Source organism: Crotalus tigris, unplaced genomic scaffold (genome assembly GCF_016545835.1).
Source record: "Crotalus tigris isolate CLP2741 ecotype Arizona unplaced genomic scaffold, ASM1654583v1 scf7180000019504.2031707, whole genome shotgun sequence".
Taxonomy (NCBI): domain Eukaryota; kingdom Metazoa; phylum Chordata; class Lepidosauria; order Squamata; family Viperidae; genus Crotalus; species Crotalus tigris.
The window spans coordinates 78,070-94,349 of record NW_024097570.1 but is presented as its reverse complement, the minus strand read 5'-3'; the positions used below and the strand labels follow the sequence as shown (position 1 = coordinate 94,349).

The window sequence follows — 16,280 nt, the reverse complement described above, 5'->3', positions numbered from 1 at the left end:
TGCTTTTCACAATCATGGAGTTCATGTATTACTCTAAGCCGGGGGTGTCAAACACGCCACATCACATGACGTGTCGTGACATATCATGATTTTTTTCCCCCTTGCCAGAGCTGGGGTGAGTGTGGCTTCTGCGTGACGTATCCGGCCCATGGGTCGGCATATGATGCTCTAAGCCAGTGGTTCTCAACCTGTGGGTCGGGACCCCATTTAGGGTCGAACGACCATTTCACGGGGGTCGCCAAACAACGCAGTCCTCCATTTCCCCCCCCTTTTCCTTAGCTGTGCTACTCCCTTTTCTTCTATTGGCTTTTGAAAGCCAATAGAATAGACTCTCTTGAACAGAGTCTAATTCTATTGGCTTTCAAAAGCCAATAGGAATTGTCCAGGCTGTCTCTGCCCTGCTGAGCCCGCCAAAAGTCCCATTCTGCAAACGGTGCTGCACCAGCTGAGTAGTCCTCAACTTACGACCGGTTGAGTAGTCCTCGACTTATAACCGGTTGGGGGGGGTCACGGCATTTAAAAGGTTGAGAACCACTGCTCTAAGCCATCATATGGTTTGTTTAGGTTTGGCTCAGCATCCTGTGTCAAGAGTGCTTTGATTAAAAAAAATATTAGTTAACCCAATGGACAAACCAGACTACTGATTCCTTTCCACAATTGAGAATTGACGTCCCTGCAAAGTCAGAAGGTTGCATTGGAAATTTCTTGTACAGCCTTCTGCAAATAGCACCTCCCAGACATGATGGAAAACCACACGTGCGGGGAAGACAGGGCGTGTATCTGAGGAAAAGGCTAGTCTCCCATGATGGATAAGCTTTTGCTAAAATTCAAAAACTTTGCAAGAATCTGCAAGAAGAAAGTCACCTTAGCAATACAATTAACAGTATATTTCTATTACATTTTTATGCACATAATAACCTTCACATACAGGCATTCCATGTATGCTGTCAGTCACATATTTCACAATTAAAAAAAACAGCACTTATACCCCCGAATAAAGGAACGGTAAAAGATACATTAATATTAAGGTATAACAAAAACATTCAGTAAGAGGTAAAGAGTTCCTCTTCCATCTCAGCTTAATTGCAGGCTACGATATTTAACGTCAAAAAGCCAAGAGTAGAAAAGTCTCAAGGGAACAAAAATGGAAGTGTATCATGATTTAAAAATGTGGACCGTTTTCTTCTTTGCCGATAGCAGAGCACTAATATATTACAAAATGGTGATTAAAAATAGCAGGTGAGATGCTCCACGTCACTTATTGCCACAAGTCCTCAGTGCGACCAAATTTAAATACCAGACCGCTGTTAGAAAGAGAGACAAATGATTAGCTACATGGAGGTCGGGACCCTGATATTAAAAAAAAGCAGAAGAGAAAAGATTTCCTTCAGTCAGAGATTAATATAGCCCGTGTTCATTTCAATCGTTACTTTGACTGCTTTGCTGTGCCATTAATACACTATTCATACTTTGCAGAAATGCTTCTCAACTTCAGCACTTAAGATGTGTGAACTTCAACTCCCAGAATTCGCTAACCAGTGTGCTTGCTGGGGAATTCTGGGAGCTGAAGTCTAAGTATCTTAAAAAGATGATGAGGTTGAGAAACACTGTTTTCCAGGCAAAAAGACTCCATAAGGCACGGGTGTCAAACTCGATTGCCTCATGTGATGTATTGTGACGGGGTTTTTGCCTTTGTGGAGCCGGGGTGGGCATGGCCTGACACATCCAGCCTGCAGGCCACTAGTTTGACACAATGTTCTGATTGCTGAAAGGCAAACCAGTGTGAGAAATAAATAAAGGCCAGAAAAGAGGCCATGATGTTAAAATCATATTACACAGATAAACGTTCCCCATTTTATGGCCTATAATAGTGGTGGCGAACCTATGGCACGGGTGTCAGAGGCGGCACTTAGAGCCCTCTCTGTGGGCATGTGCGCCGTCGCCCCAGTCCTAGACCTTCAGCTGGGTTTTATAAAATCTTTTCGCTTTAGGCCTCCGCTGCCGTGTCCAAAAAAAAAAAAAAAAAAAAAAAAAAAAAGTTTCAATCAATTTCAACTTCTGCGGAAAAAAAAGATTTTGCAAAGTTGGAATTGATTGATTGAACTTTTTAGTCTCACCCAGTCTGCCGTTACCACCGCAGCCATGCCCACCCAATTGGCCACACCCCCAATTGGCCACACCCAGCCAATGGGCCACACCCACCCGGCACCCGACGATGCATAAGTAGGTTTTGGGTTGCAGTTTGGGCACTCAGTCTCTAAAACAATGTTTCTCAACCTTGACAATTTTAAGGCATGTGGACTTCAACTCCCAGAATTCCACAGCTAGCAATGCTATAATATTGACTGGAAGAAATCCCCCATTTTTTTTCCCAAAGGAAACATGCGATCCCAAAGCTTGCTTTTCCACCGTCAAATGTATTGTACGATGAACCCACATCACAATGCTTGAATAGGCCTTACAGCCAAAAGCACCCTTAGTATATTTAAAATCCATGTTAGTAAATGGCGACTTTCATACTGCCAAGCCCTAAAGTGGGTTCTTCATTTTGGCTTAATACCTTCTGGGAATAAGGCAAAAATTTTGTTCAGCGAACTACAAATGAAGGACCTCTGGCTTAGTGTGATGTGTAAGTTAGGCAAATAGGTGCAAGTTGCCCCTTTTCAGAGAGCTTGCTCCTTTTCAGATAATCTAGCTTAATTTTGTTGGAATACAAATGTCAAGAGAAAAAGGCCCTGAAATCAAAACTTTGCTGCTCAACTGGGACACCATCAAAGCTTAGTGTAAGGAAAGTGTGAAGCCTGCACCCTTTCTGGCATGCTCAGTCCAACTGCGTCTCTAAATGCTATCTGTAGGGTCAATAATTTGCACTGTTTCTTTTTGCTATGGCTTATATACCTGAAATATGGATGTGTAGCAGAGTTAGTAAAGTAGCAAGTTTGGTGTGTGCTTGTAAAAAAAAAACTCTTATATTGTTGGCACAAATCTCTCTCATTTCCAAAATCAAGCATCACCCCATTTCTTTGGACAAATAAGGATTTCTTAGGCATGTAAGGTATCCTTATCTTGAAAACTCCTTTAGATGCTTTTCTCTAGGAAAAGACAAAGGGGAACAGCCTTGTCCTGAATCAGATTGAATATTATTTCAGACGAAGGATGTAAGGGGCAACCTAAGCTTCAATTTTATTAATATACGAAAATATGTTCTTAGCATAACTTTGGAAAAACCTTATTTTACCACATTCTGTTGCTGGTTCTTGTTTGATAGTATTATTTGATTTATTTATTTATGCTTTTATACTTTTATTGAGTGAAGATTCATATTTACTGGCCAGCTTTGACATTACGATGTTTTAATTAAGTTGGTTGTTATGTATCTCAATAAAAGGCAGTCTATAAATATATTTTTATGATTAGTTTTGTTGGCTCAGTGCGCGTTTTGTTATTTTAATCAGCATAAACGAGAACAAAAAGATATAAATATCTCAAATAAATCTTTTTTAAAGTTTTCCATTTTTTTTTCAAGTTTTATGGTAACACCCCCACACATCACTGCTAAAATTTATATCAGTATCGTAAACTGGTTCATTTTTACCACTGCCTCCAACCTTTTTTAAACAACCACTTACACAGGACTTCTCAAAATATCCAGGTTGATAAAACAGATTATCATAATAAATAATAGATGAGCATAATAATATACATAATAAATCCAAATAAAGAATGGAAAGCATTCTTACCCAAAGAAAATAAAAGCATTTTGAAAGAAGACTGCGATTCCTGGATAAACCGGTGGCTTGTCTGGTTTTTCTGTGGAAAAAAAATTATTTTATCAGACTCCTGAAGTTTATTATTAGCATCTTCCCACACCAGTGTAGTTTATTTTCTCAATGCTAAAAGCGTTAAGAGATGGCTTCTGATGGTGCCATTCTTATCAGAATCTGGCAAACAGTTTTTAGGAATGTATCCAACAGTTTATTTAGGAATTTACTTACTTGCAAAATTTGATACTGTTTTCCTGCCATGATCAAATGATTCACAAAATATTTTTGCTAGCTTTTTGACAATTAAAATATTGTTCAAAGCAGTCTATTTCAAACTACAGTAATTTACACACTGAAAAATAAACCAGCAAATACATGTGGAAATGGTAGAAAGATGGAATACAAATAATTTTCCTCAAAGCAAACCTCATTCTGCTTGGGCAGAGTGTAAACATGCCTACAATCACATTCTAAAGAATATATTTTTTATATACAGTAGTTTCTATAACGATGTTAAGAATGAGCTTTCACAACTCAGGATTCTCCAAAGCCCTGTTTATATAATATTAAAGCACAATATGATTTGTGTATATTTAAAACTTAGCACATTGTAGTTTATGCTATAAGTATATTAGATTTCTTGTCTGTGTGAACACAGCCTAAAAAAATTAAAGAAAAAAAGACAGTGGTAATATAACTGTGTTGAGCCTCTAGGTAAGAACTGTCTTTATATAAGAGAAGAGCTTTATACAATGCCGTGATTTCTTATTTCCAATGGAATTTTAGAAGAGCTTGACACAGAGAAAAAAGATACACTCTTTTTCCAGAGAAGACTACAATTGAACAATATTTCACGTGCAGTTTTCTTACCATTAATAACATAGCCTCCAAAGAGAACCCACATTGATGCAATCAGGGATCCAAATGCCAACATAAAACCGATGAACAGCCAGATGCGAGCACCTTAATGTACACAAAGATAACCACATTATTTTCAAAATAAACAAATTCAACATTTTTCATACATGACACAAACAGATTTTCTTGCTTGTATGGTAACACCTAGGGAATGTTCGGAATATTCTATGATCAAAACCCTAAAAATGTATTCTCCCCACCCCCAACGTACAGATATCGTACATTATCAAACATATCCCTTTAGGAAAACAAACATTTCCCACTGCATCTCCTTAAAAGCTTATTTTGAGAATCTAATACTGGGTTGGGAAGATCTATCTCCAATCCTCCGCATAACCAAAACAGCTACATAGGTAGCCTAAGAGTTAATTATCGGAACCCATTTTAAAAAGTTATTTTCCCAGAAGCACAGAAAACAAAACCATGGTCTCTAAATCAATTGGATCTTAGCATAAATTGCTAAGATAGGAGAATTGGGTCTCAAAAAATATATGAGAAAATAAAATGGCAGATGCATCATTTCAAATTGTAACTGAATTTTCTCTGTAAAGTTAGGAATATTATACTCCAACTTGCTAAACGAACAGAATAAAGGAGGGCTATTACTTCTCATCCATGAAAAAAAATGAATTTTTAAATAGATGGGAAAGAGGCTGTCACAGCATTTATTTTTTTTAAAACGTTTTCTTTCAATTGTGCTATAAATAATAATAAGAGGAAAAATATGTTTACCTGTTTGCCCAAGGCACCCTTCACTGTAACTGTCCCCACGCACCTGACCATTGGAGACGGCATTGATCCTACACAAACAACACAGATTGAATTTGGCATGAATGTTGAAAATTCAGTAACTGATGGCCTTTCAAAGTGTCTGAAATGTTCTTTAACTTTGCATTTTATTGTTGCCTTTCTTGCAGTAATAGCATGAGGCAGAGCAGAATTATTATCTCTATGTTGCAAAAGGAAGAAGGATGAAGGCAAAAACTTGTTAATGCCATCTGGCATTTTCATGACACAAGTCAGCCTTCAGGCACTTCTGAGCCCAATTTTTCAATACTATGGCAATGTGGTCCTCAATGAGAAATTTTCATCTGAAACTGGGACAACCATGGGCAATATGTAGCCTTCCTGATGTTCTACCTAAACTCCAAGCAGTCTCAGCTTGTTACCCATAAAAATCATTTACCCTAAGGCAGGGGTAGGCAACCTTGGCTCTTTTATCCTGCTGGCTCAGGAATTCTGGGAGTTGAAGTCCAAAAGTCATAAAAGAGCCAAGGTTGCCTACCCCTGCCCTAAGGTAGCTGTATCCCACAACAAAATAAACCTAGGGCTTGGTTAAATGGAATGTGTATTCAGTCTGATTAAGCTACAGAACATTCAATTAGATGTTGAATATCAGGTATTAGATTTGAACATATATTTCAAATACATTCTTAAAGAAATATTGGGATGGAAATATTACTTACATTAGAAATGCAACCGTAGCTATAACTCCACAAGCATGGTATGAATGATTGAACTCTTCTGAACCTGGATATTTGACAGCTGCATCTATTATAATCCACCACCCTGTAAAAAACTGAACACATTTCCATTATCAGCATCATCAACACAATGCTCATCTTTTATCATTACTCTAATAGACATTAAAATAATAATATTTGAGAGACAATGAGAAAAAGATTACAATAAGCACAAACACTTGCTGGCCCCAAATAACAATACTTTTATAGAAGAACGTTAAAAGATAAGCTGCATTCTAAATTTACTGACTTAATTTCAAGGTTGACCTATGGATTCTTTCATATTATGCATGTCAAATATTCGTAGTATAACAGTAAAGATTTTTACATTGTAAGGCATGTTAGTATACAGATAAGAATTAAACATACACACCAGCACACCAGCTGCGATAGATGCTATTGTATTTCGCTTTTCTCCCCAGTCAACACACTCGGAGCATCTAACATTTTCAAGGAACCCAGACATATTTTAATCCTCTGGAAAACCTAGGCAAGAAAATGAATGTAATTTTTCTTTCTCTGGTTTCATTTTAAATGCATTATTTTTAAAAATGTGCCAACAGTATTTACTGCTTTCAAAGTGTTAGAATCCAAGATGCATATAAAAATGTTGACAGATACCTTTAGCCATACACATACACAGAGAGATCCAGAGGTGCTGAAACACATATCTCAGCTGTGCTTTGTTAAGTCTCTAGATCAGGGATGCTGGCTGAGGAATTCTGGGAGTTGAAGTCCACAAGTCATAAAAGGGCCAAGTTTGAAGACCCCTGATCTAGATGCATTTGACTATAAAATATGCTGTTAAGCAAATGTTTATCATCAGCAAATTGCTTTTCTTAACAAAAGCAGATAATCACACAATTGAAAATATCCCATTTACAACTTCCTTTACTAGAGAGATTTTCAGCAAACTCAGGATAAAAATTCCTCCGCCTAAGTAAGTGTGCAAATACATACTCTTCAGAAAATCACTTCTGCTTAATGCAGTGGAAGTTATTCCAATTGAACACGAAGTTTGGCCTTCATATCGACAAAATGGCTACATTTCAACAAATACAAAACTCTAATGCCAACCAGAGCTTCTTTTCAAACATCCTTTGATAAGGAAACTTCAGTACCCCAGTTGGTGAACTGTACAGTATTCACAGGTCAAAATTAAGTTGCTCCAGATGCATAGCAATGAAGACTCTGAAATAGTCTGACTGTTACACTGAAATGTCTATGGAGATTCTCAGTAATTCAGTCATGGATGTCCCAAAGGTGCTTTTTCAAAAGGCAACTGAAGAAGCTTTTTGGATGAGAAGCGAAACATCTTCAAAGAAAAACAAAGTCCAGCTGCCTTTTGAAAAAGCACATTTGGGTTCTATTGAAATAGTTCTTACTTTTCTCTACTGGTTTTATTGTGTGGATAAAATACTCCCATTTCCTACCATAAGAAGAGCACCACTCACACATCCTGTTTAATTCAATTCACCCACTGCTCTAGGTCCACACAACATACATCGTTATAAACCTGCCAGCCACATTTTAGTGTAGGTTTTTTTGTATGTCAGGCCAACTAAAAACAATAAATAAAAAATAAATCCCCTTACTAAATCAGTCACGATTACATATACCTGGAAATCTCAGTTACTGACTCATAAACATTTCCACACCGTATATATAGAATATACACCAATGTTTTGTAATCTAATCACATTTAGAGGTGTGTGGACTTCAACTCCCAGAATTCCCCAGTCAGCCATTGGGCCGATGCCGACATCGAACCCCCCTCCCTCCCAAGGGGATTCATTCAGTCCCCGAGTTAAGCGTGTCGTGAGAACGAATCTCCAAACGCGCAGGCCCTGCTTCTGGGGGGAAATCGCTCGGGAGACCCGCGGCTCTTCAGTCTGCCATACACCCACGCCGGCCAGCGCTAGCACCGGGCTGCGACCCTCTCGGGCAGATGGAGACTCTTCGCCGGAGGCCGCGGGGTCCTCTCCTCACTTACCGCCCCTCAAGCGCCTCGGAAAGATAGCCGGCACGCGCTCAGCTGACTGCGGGCGTCGCCAGCGCTAACCCCGCCTTCGCCCTGAGATAAACAAAAGCGGGGCCGGCTCAAGAACCCGTATGCTAGAAAGGCCGCATCCAGGATGCCCTTTCTGCGCAAGCGCAAAACTCGCCTCGCCCGCTCGTACGTAGGCGCAAGCTTTCTAGACTAGAGATTCCGCTTGAAATAGGACTTTGGGGCTGCGCATGCGCCGCCAAGGGGCGGGATCATTTGACAGCCCAGCTGCAGGCTGCGCAGGCGCTCTGCCGAAAACGGAGTCTGTTGGTGATGGGCGTGTTTTGAGTCTTTAAAAATCGAGCCACCAAGAGAGTATTCGGTTATGTCGAGGGCCAAATCTAGCGTGGGAGGCAAAATTGTGGCATGTTTAAAAGAAGTGGCTGTTACCCCCGCCAATGTTTTTTACACTTAAGAATGACGCCGATGATAGCTATACTGGACCAGTCAGTTAGCCTAAGAACTATATGTCAGAACGTTTAACATTTTCGTGCTACGGCGAGGTTCATGAGAATGTTCCTGAAAGATTCCCGATTTCTAATTCCGTGGGACGAATTCCCTAGTACAGGGGTGGGCAACCTTGGCTCTTTTAATGACTTGTGGACTTCAACTCCCAGAATTCCTGAGCCAGCCATGCTGAGGGGAAAGGGAGAGCTTTCCAAGCTGAGCCAGGCTGGCTCAGGAATTCTGGGAGCTGAAGTCCACACATAGATAGGCCCCGCCTACACTGTAGTACGCTTGCGCAATAGCGCCATGAATATTTAGCAGTCGCGCGCTTTACCCGAGCTCTTCGCTAAGCTATTCTGGAAGCTTCTGGTTCCTTCCTTCAGAGTCTGGCGCTCGGAGGAGAGGGTCCGCTTGGCGGCGGCTGCTGACGGCGAACCAGTTTTCTCCTGAGGAGTCGCGAGGGAGCTTTTTACCTATTTCATCGTTAGCGTGAGGAATTTGGAGTGTTTTTTCAAGCCTTTCCTCGTCTCGATCTACTTTGCTCTAAAATGGCAGTGACTAACAAAGCCGAGCTCTCCCCTCAGGGACCTCCGCGGAGCCAAGAAGTCCTGTTCGGGTTGTTTTTGTTTTTATGCGTAATATTAACTCGCCACAAAGGCTACGTTAACCCTGATTTAGCGCCCCCCCCGCATGAGATTAACGCTACCCCTGATGGAGGTATCGGGTCTCCCCCTCACTCGAAGACGCCGCAAGGCCTGGGAATTCAGGGCGCGATTTTCGGGGCCTTAAGATGGTCGTGTTGAAAGGCCGAAGAGAGCTCGCTCCTTAGTTGTTGCCTGTTGTTTATGGCAGGGGCGAGGTCAGCTTGCCCTGGCCTTCCCTTTGGCCAGCCCGGTCTACAAAAATCGGCCGAAGCTGCTCGAGGTGTGTAGAAAACTGCACTGGGTTTTCCCTTCCTTAAAATCTGACCGCAAAGACCGCGTTGTTTGGTAAAATTCTTCTGTATTCGTCAATGGCCGTAAAATCCAGTTCGGTTCTGAAATTTTTATTTGGAAATCCCGTATCAAGCCTGTTTCGTTTTGGTAAAGATGAGTGCAAATTGCTTTGGTTGATACAGAAATTGTACCTAATTTCTGCTGCTGTCAGATTTTAATGGGCAAATTACGGATTTTTTTTCTTAATTTGTAGTTAAACAAATGTCTTAATTTTTTCCTCTATCATTTGTTGCAGCCCTCCCTTTAATTGGCTATAAACTTGAAGGAGCATTGGATTACGTTTGTAACAGTGCAATCTACCGTTTGTTTTTTTTAAAACTCGTTCTTTTGGTCTTGGCCCTTTTTTTCCTAATGCGTTTAAAATAATAACCAAAGGCATTGAGTATATTTACAATAACCAAAGATAGGGTTAGGTAAAGTATTGCTAACCTGGGGGCAAGAAGGAGAAACGGTTAAATTCTCTGTAAGCTATACCTTAACACAGAGAAATTAACCATCTAGCCAAAAGTTTAATACTGAACCGGTATGTGAATTGTTGTGCTGACTGGATTTGCATATCACTCATGATTGCTTTGTGGTTCAGTGTTGTGCATATTAAGCAAGAATGATTAACATGGCTTGATATTCTGTGCAAATTTTGACAGCTTTTTAATTTGATGATTGTTTGAATATTGTAGATGGATCATCATGACTTGTCTGACTGAACACAATTGATTTCCTCCCCCCATGTATTGATTATAGTACCTCAAGGTGTGCTTGAATGCTTACTTTGTCAGTGCAATTTTACAGTGCATTTCATTTCAAACTACTATGAAATAAATCTCTGATGTTACTAGGTAAAATACTAATATTTGCATTAGGAAGAGATTGATCTAGTTGTTCACTTAATTTTTTGCAGGAGTCCTCACCAAATCAATGGAAGTTGCAAGAAGAAAGAGATTTCCATAGTGCTTGATGGTAATTTTAAACTATGAATTGGTGTATGGTTGAGTTAATGTTTTATAGCTAGGATATTTGTAGTCTGAAATTCTGTAACTGGTGGTTATGAGATAGAAGAAAACAGCAGGGTACAATCTTTCTAAATGTGCAGCAAATTTATTAACAATGATGAAACCGGAAAAAAGGAACAGATGTATAGAAGGAAAGACTTGGAGTTGTGTTTATAGCAGGATGGACTCCATAGCAATAATGTGTGTTGCTAAGATGGCTGTTATGTAACAGCTGCATTTTGACTAAGTGCTGATACAGTCTTAATCTTTGTGGGCACATTGTTAAAAGAATTCTAATCATGCTGTTTTGTGTTAGCAGTGAAACATGTCTGAGTAAATTGCTTAGGCTTGTCTCCTAAATACTTGATTATTGTTAGGAATTTGAGTAAAGTTGGAAAATAGTTCTAGTGATTGTTATAAAATGGAATATGAAATAAGGCAGGTCAGAAAGACATAAGTAGTAGGAGAAATTTAAGTTTACAGTATTATGGTTTTCTAAGACATTTTTTTTTAATCTAAAGTAATCGGGAGGACATGTTCTAAAATTTCTGAGAAGCAGAAAGTGAGCAAAAAGGCAGATGAGATGACAGGATTCATGGATGACTTTACTCTGAGCTCTCCTAAAGGGAGATCTCGGTTATGTTCAAGAAGCAGCTGTAGCAGGCGATCCTCCTCAATATCTTCTAGTAATTCATCTTACAGTTCAAGTTCTACTGCAAGTATTTCATCTTCTTCCACAAGCTGGAGTAGATCAAGAAGCAGATCAAGATGACATGCTAAAAGTAATTGTTTTCAGACCACACAATTACGGATACCAGGAAAGATACCTTCTTAGATATTACAGAAGACATCCTCATTCACGGCCAAGGTATTGATCACGGAGCAGATCTCCTATTAGATCATACTATCACAGGTCTTACTCCTCAGGTAGATCAAGAAGCCGAGGATACTATAGGTTTGGAAGAACCATATGTTTGGAAACTTACAGAACATGGGTGTCAAACTTGTGATGTCACATGATGTGACGTATTGCAACTTTTTTCCCATTGCCAGCAGTGGGGTGGGCATGGTTTTGGCGTGACGCATCTGGCCCGTGGGCTGGCAATAAAAGGTGGAGAAACCATTCCCAAACAAGATCTCGCAGTAAAACCCCTCTTCGCTTGACAGAAAAAGGTATTTAAGGGGAAAAAAAATCTTGTGAAGAAAGTATTTCAAAATTATTTGGAAAATTCTTTGTCCAGGTATGAAAATGGCAGTATTTGAAGCATCTTACAGTGTACCTTATAAATAATGGCAAATCTTGGAAGAAGAAATAAATACATCAGAAGCGTTGCAATTGTGTGAATGTTGTTAGGTATCTGCCTTCAAATTACAGTACAATTGTTGAATTATTGGCTTGTTTTGAAAGTAATTGTATTGGCTTGTTTATGAAAAACATGTACATTCTAAAATAATTACAGCTGATGAGGGAATGTTAGTGCCTTTTAGTAAGTACGGGGGCAGGGGTAAAACTGATATCTGAATGAGAAATTTATGTATTTTAAACAAATTATTTATTTCTATAGAAAAGAGAACTACTTGAAATAGCGAAAACTAATGCAGCTAAAACCTTTGGGGAAGAAATAGTCCTGCCATCCAGTTTAAAAATTGATACTAAATCCAGTGAAAATGGAAAGCCAAAAGAGAACAACTTAGTTTTTAAGGTAAATATAAAATATTTATATAGTTGGAAAATATACTTTTTTAAAACTAATTCTGGTTACCAAATCTTAATTACTATGTAATCTTGAAATTATCCGACTTCTGATTTTTTAAAAATAAGAATCCTATTAACAAAACTGAATATTTTTTAAAAAAAATTCCTTTCTATTTTTCTTGTTAACCCAGTCAAACTATATCAAATGGATTTTAAACTTTAAACAGAATGTACAGTAGTACCCATCAAACTGTCATGGAACAAATTGTTTCCAGAAATCTATTATCCAAACACACAGCACATTTTACATGATTTATTTCTGTCTTATTGAAATCATGAAAATCTGTTGGTAATTGGTTATGGGCTTTAGTTCTGACTCATGGGAGGGGCTCAAATTAGTATGAAATGGTTGGAAAATGTTTATATAAAATTGAACAAATTAAAAATCTAAACTTTCTTAAGCAATGAGGTTAGGTGATATTAAAATACTATACATGTTCTAGATATTAAAAGGTATTAAAATCTTAGGAACTGCCTATTTGAAAATATTTCCTCAATTCTTTAATAGGAAATAACAAAATATAATTCTTAGTGAAGTGTGAACTTTCCATTAATCCATTTTACAAAGAAACTAAAATTTAGGGATGGGTATCTACTGAAAATAGCAAAGATGAACATAAATTGCAGCCACTTGTCTGCACTTCTTAATATAACTCTTATTTGGAAACCTGATAAAAGTATTTTCAGATTAACAATTGTAGTGTTAATCAAGAGACTAGAGCAGACTGTTATGAATTATTTAGGTGGCAGTAACTTAAAATGTAAATCTTCTCTAATAGACAACAGAAGAGAAAAATGGAATTACATATATGATGGGCATTACTTTTAGTCCTAACATAAGTTTATTTGTCTGAAAGCAAGAAACTGATTAGCAATTTTAGTGTAGGATTGTTTTGCAATCCTACACAGCTCTGTTCAGAAACCAGCCCAATTCAATTTAGGGAGAGTTATTCCCAAGTTAGCATGCAAGGAATTTTCACGTTCCAGCCACTAGAATGGTACATTATAAGGCCTCCCACTTGAGCAGGAGGTTGGACTAGAAGACCTCCATGGTCCCTTCTAACGCTCTTATTTTGTTGTTACCCTTTCACCTTTAATTTGAAACCATGCAAAATATATTCCTATAGGAGAAACTATTTCTTCATGGCTATTATGAGTATTAGGAAAAGTATTAGGAAACTACTTCATATGGCATTGATTTTGTGAGTTTTTTGCATTTTGTTCAAGTAATTTCTGTGAAACACAATATTTTTGTACATTCTTAGGAAGGATTGTAGTTTTAGGATACTGCAGGAGTATCCTAAAATTCTATCATTTTAATATGCTACCTTTAAGAATAAACATGTATTATTTGCTTGAACAAATAATGACTGACAAATTATTCAAATTTTCTATTTTTCAGAATATAATGCCAAGGCTACTGGCCCTGAAATCAGCAATTCTGCTTTCTAAAAATCCTGGAGTATCCCCAGGAAGAGAAAAATGGCTCTGTTGGCCTGTGGATTCCTGTTAAGAATGAGGAAAACGTCCCGTTTCATAATTTTTCACCTAAAAGTACAACTTTCAGAGCACGCTAATAGTTCTTTTCTGGTTAATAGCATCTGAAATATTATGAAATTCAAAATATCTCATTTTTGTGATTTAAATATAGGTTACCTCAGAATACAAGTAGGATTTTTGACTGAAATGGATTGTCACAGATAGGAATATTTTAGTTTATAGTGTGTAATACATGTAACATAAGAACAAATGAAGGTTTCTCATTTTATAATTTTAAGCACTTTATAAACAGTGATTTATGGCTCTTGTTGGTAATTCAATTTACCTACGGTATGTAGTTAATATTTCCCTTTAACAAAAATACTACTTATTGCAGTAAGTATAAAGACAGCAAAAGATGCATTAGTGAAGTTCGAGTATTTGCATATTAATCCTTGCCTGTTAAGACTGCATAAATTACTGTCCTTGCACTTTTGTAAGAAACATTTCTAATATGAAATTTAAAGTTCTTATTTAGCTGTAAATAAGTTTGACACAAACAAATAGGTCATACTTTGAGCAGAAAAAGTTGGTCAGGGCAAGTTTAGGTAGTACTTAATACGCTATTGATTATTTTTTGACTTTCATAGCTTGTGTAAATACTGTGTTACAGCCAAATATTTTGAATTGTATAACATTACAATAATCAAGAAAAAATGGCATTCAAAATTAATGAAGGATGAATTTATACAAGTTGCATATTTTCTGCAATTTTCATAAAAATCTGTAATAGTAAAGAATTTCAAGTAAACTTTTGATTATTCTGTGGAATTGTACTGTTTTATTCAAAGGAACAAGACATGTAAAAATAACTATTTTAGCAAATCACATATTTGATTAGATTCTGTTTTCTGAAATCTAAAACACCCAAGCAGTATATGGGTACAGGGATAGATTAACCATAAACTATTGGTGAGCCTCCTGGAATGTTTGCCACCCATGGAACAGACTGAGTTTGAATTATTCGGGTCTGCTTTTGTGTTAAAGGGTAAAATGGGTGCCTTAAAAGAGCAAAAGTATAATGTATCAGAAGTACCACTTCAAACATCCAGATCAGTCCACATGTTTTCAGGGAGTTTAAAGGGGCAAAATGAAAGTTAACCATTTTTGGAGTTGCTTTTCCTTGCAAGTACCCAAATAAGACATATCTACAAATTTAGTCTCATCTGCTTAAGTCAGTGTTTCTCAACCTTGACAATTTTAAGGCATGTGGACTTCAACTCCCAGAATTCCACAGCCAGCAATGCTGGCTGTGGAATTCTGGGAGTTGAAGTCCACATGCCTTAAAATTGTCAAGGTTGAGAAACACTGGCTTAAGTGATATTGCCAGTTCAAGATGGTACTGAAAGAAAGTATGGGGCTGGAAATCTTCTCTTTGTTAGATTAAAATGAAAATTAATAGCTTTGTCCTGTGTATGGTTGCCCTTGGTAAGTAAGTATAGGATCCAAGCTATTAATACATTGTCTGGAGACAACCGACATTTCTAGTAAAGAAATGCAGTAATACTAAATTAAAAATGTTCTTGAGTGGGTTGTAAATTGGAGAACTTCTTGAGTTATTTTATTGGAGATGCTATATTTAAACCTATTCTTCGTTGAGAGAAAGACTGAAAACTTTCTGCAAAGAAGTTTTAAGTGTTGAAAGCTTTTACAACTCTGCACTTTACTTGAGCAGAAACCTATATGGTCACAGGTAAAATTGATGCCTTCTGAATTAACAATTGTGATATTTTATAGATACCATGGTAGTACCAATAAAAGGTTACCAAAACATCTATCTTTAACCATGCTGAGCACATCCTCGTGACTGCCCCAAATTTTCATAATTAATCTTGGAAAATTAACAAACCCATAGGCAATGTTGTAATCAAGCTCTTTATGTTGGGAAGCTTTCTTCTTTAAAGTGGAAGAGTTTTGAGTTAATCTGCCTTCAGGAGCCTTTAAAGGTCTTCCCAAACTCTTATACAGGGCTGCATTATTTTCTCTTGCCCCAAAGCAGGAGTAGACCTTCTCTTGCACTAGACCAGGGGTAGGCAACCTGGGCTCTTTTATAACTCGTGGACTTCAACTCCCAGAATTCCTGGGCCAGCATGGCTCAGCTTGGAAACCTCTCCCTTTCCCCTCAGCATGGCTGGCTCAGGAATTCTGGGAGTTGAAGTCCACGAGTCATAAAAGAGCCCAGGTTGCCTACCCCTGCACTAGATGTAAGATTCTATTGACAGAATGCAAGCAGAAAGCCAAGATAGAGGAAAGAGACTTCAGGACCTAGCCTCAAGCTCTGTAAAGGCAAGCCAGAACCACC

At 38.0% G+C, this 16,280-nt stretch overlaps 2 protein-coding genes across 2 annotated transcripts; one reads left to right on the top strand and one right to left on the bottom strand.

Annotated features, from left to right (window-relative positions):
* Positions 1-865: 865 nt before the first annotated feature.
* Positions 866-8,353, bottom strand: TMEM50A (transmembrane protein 50A). The gene is made up of 7 exons (XM_039363073.1): positions 8,199-8,353; positions 6,579-6,691; positions 6,149-6,261; positions 5,415-5,482; positions 4,635-4,727; positions 3,741-3,810; positions 866-1,304 (listed from the first exon to the last, which is right to left on the bottom strand). The coding sequence occupies exons 2-7, from the start codon at positions 6,669-6,671 to the stop codon at positions 1,259-1,261; spliced, it is 483 nt and encodes a 160-aa protein (XP_039219007.1). The 5' UTR covers positions 6,672-6,691; positions 8,199-8,353; the 3' UTR covers positions 866-1,258.
* Positions 8,354-9,007: 654 nt separating this feature from the next.
* On the top strand, positions 9,008-14,749 carry RSRP1 (arginine and serine rich protein 1). The gene is given in 9 exon segments (XM_039363071.1): positions 9,008-9,492; positions 9,543-9,623; positions 10,593-10,651; positions 11,205-11,472; positions 11,474-11,680; positions 11,801-11,856; positions 12,247-12,386; positions 13,842-13,943; positions 13,945-14,749. Coding segments are annotated over 9 exon segments (1,230 nt in total). The 5' UTR covers positions 9,008-9,247; the 3' UTR covers positions 14,017-14,749.
* The last annotated feature ends 1,531 nt before the right edge of the window (positions 14,750-16,280 follow it).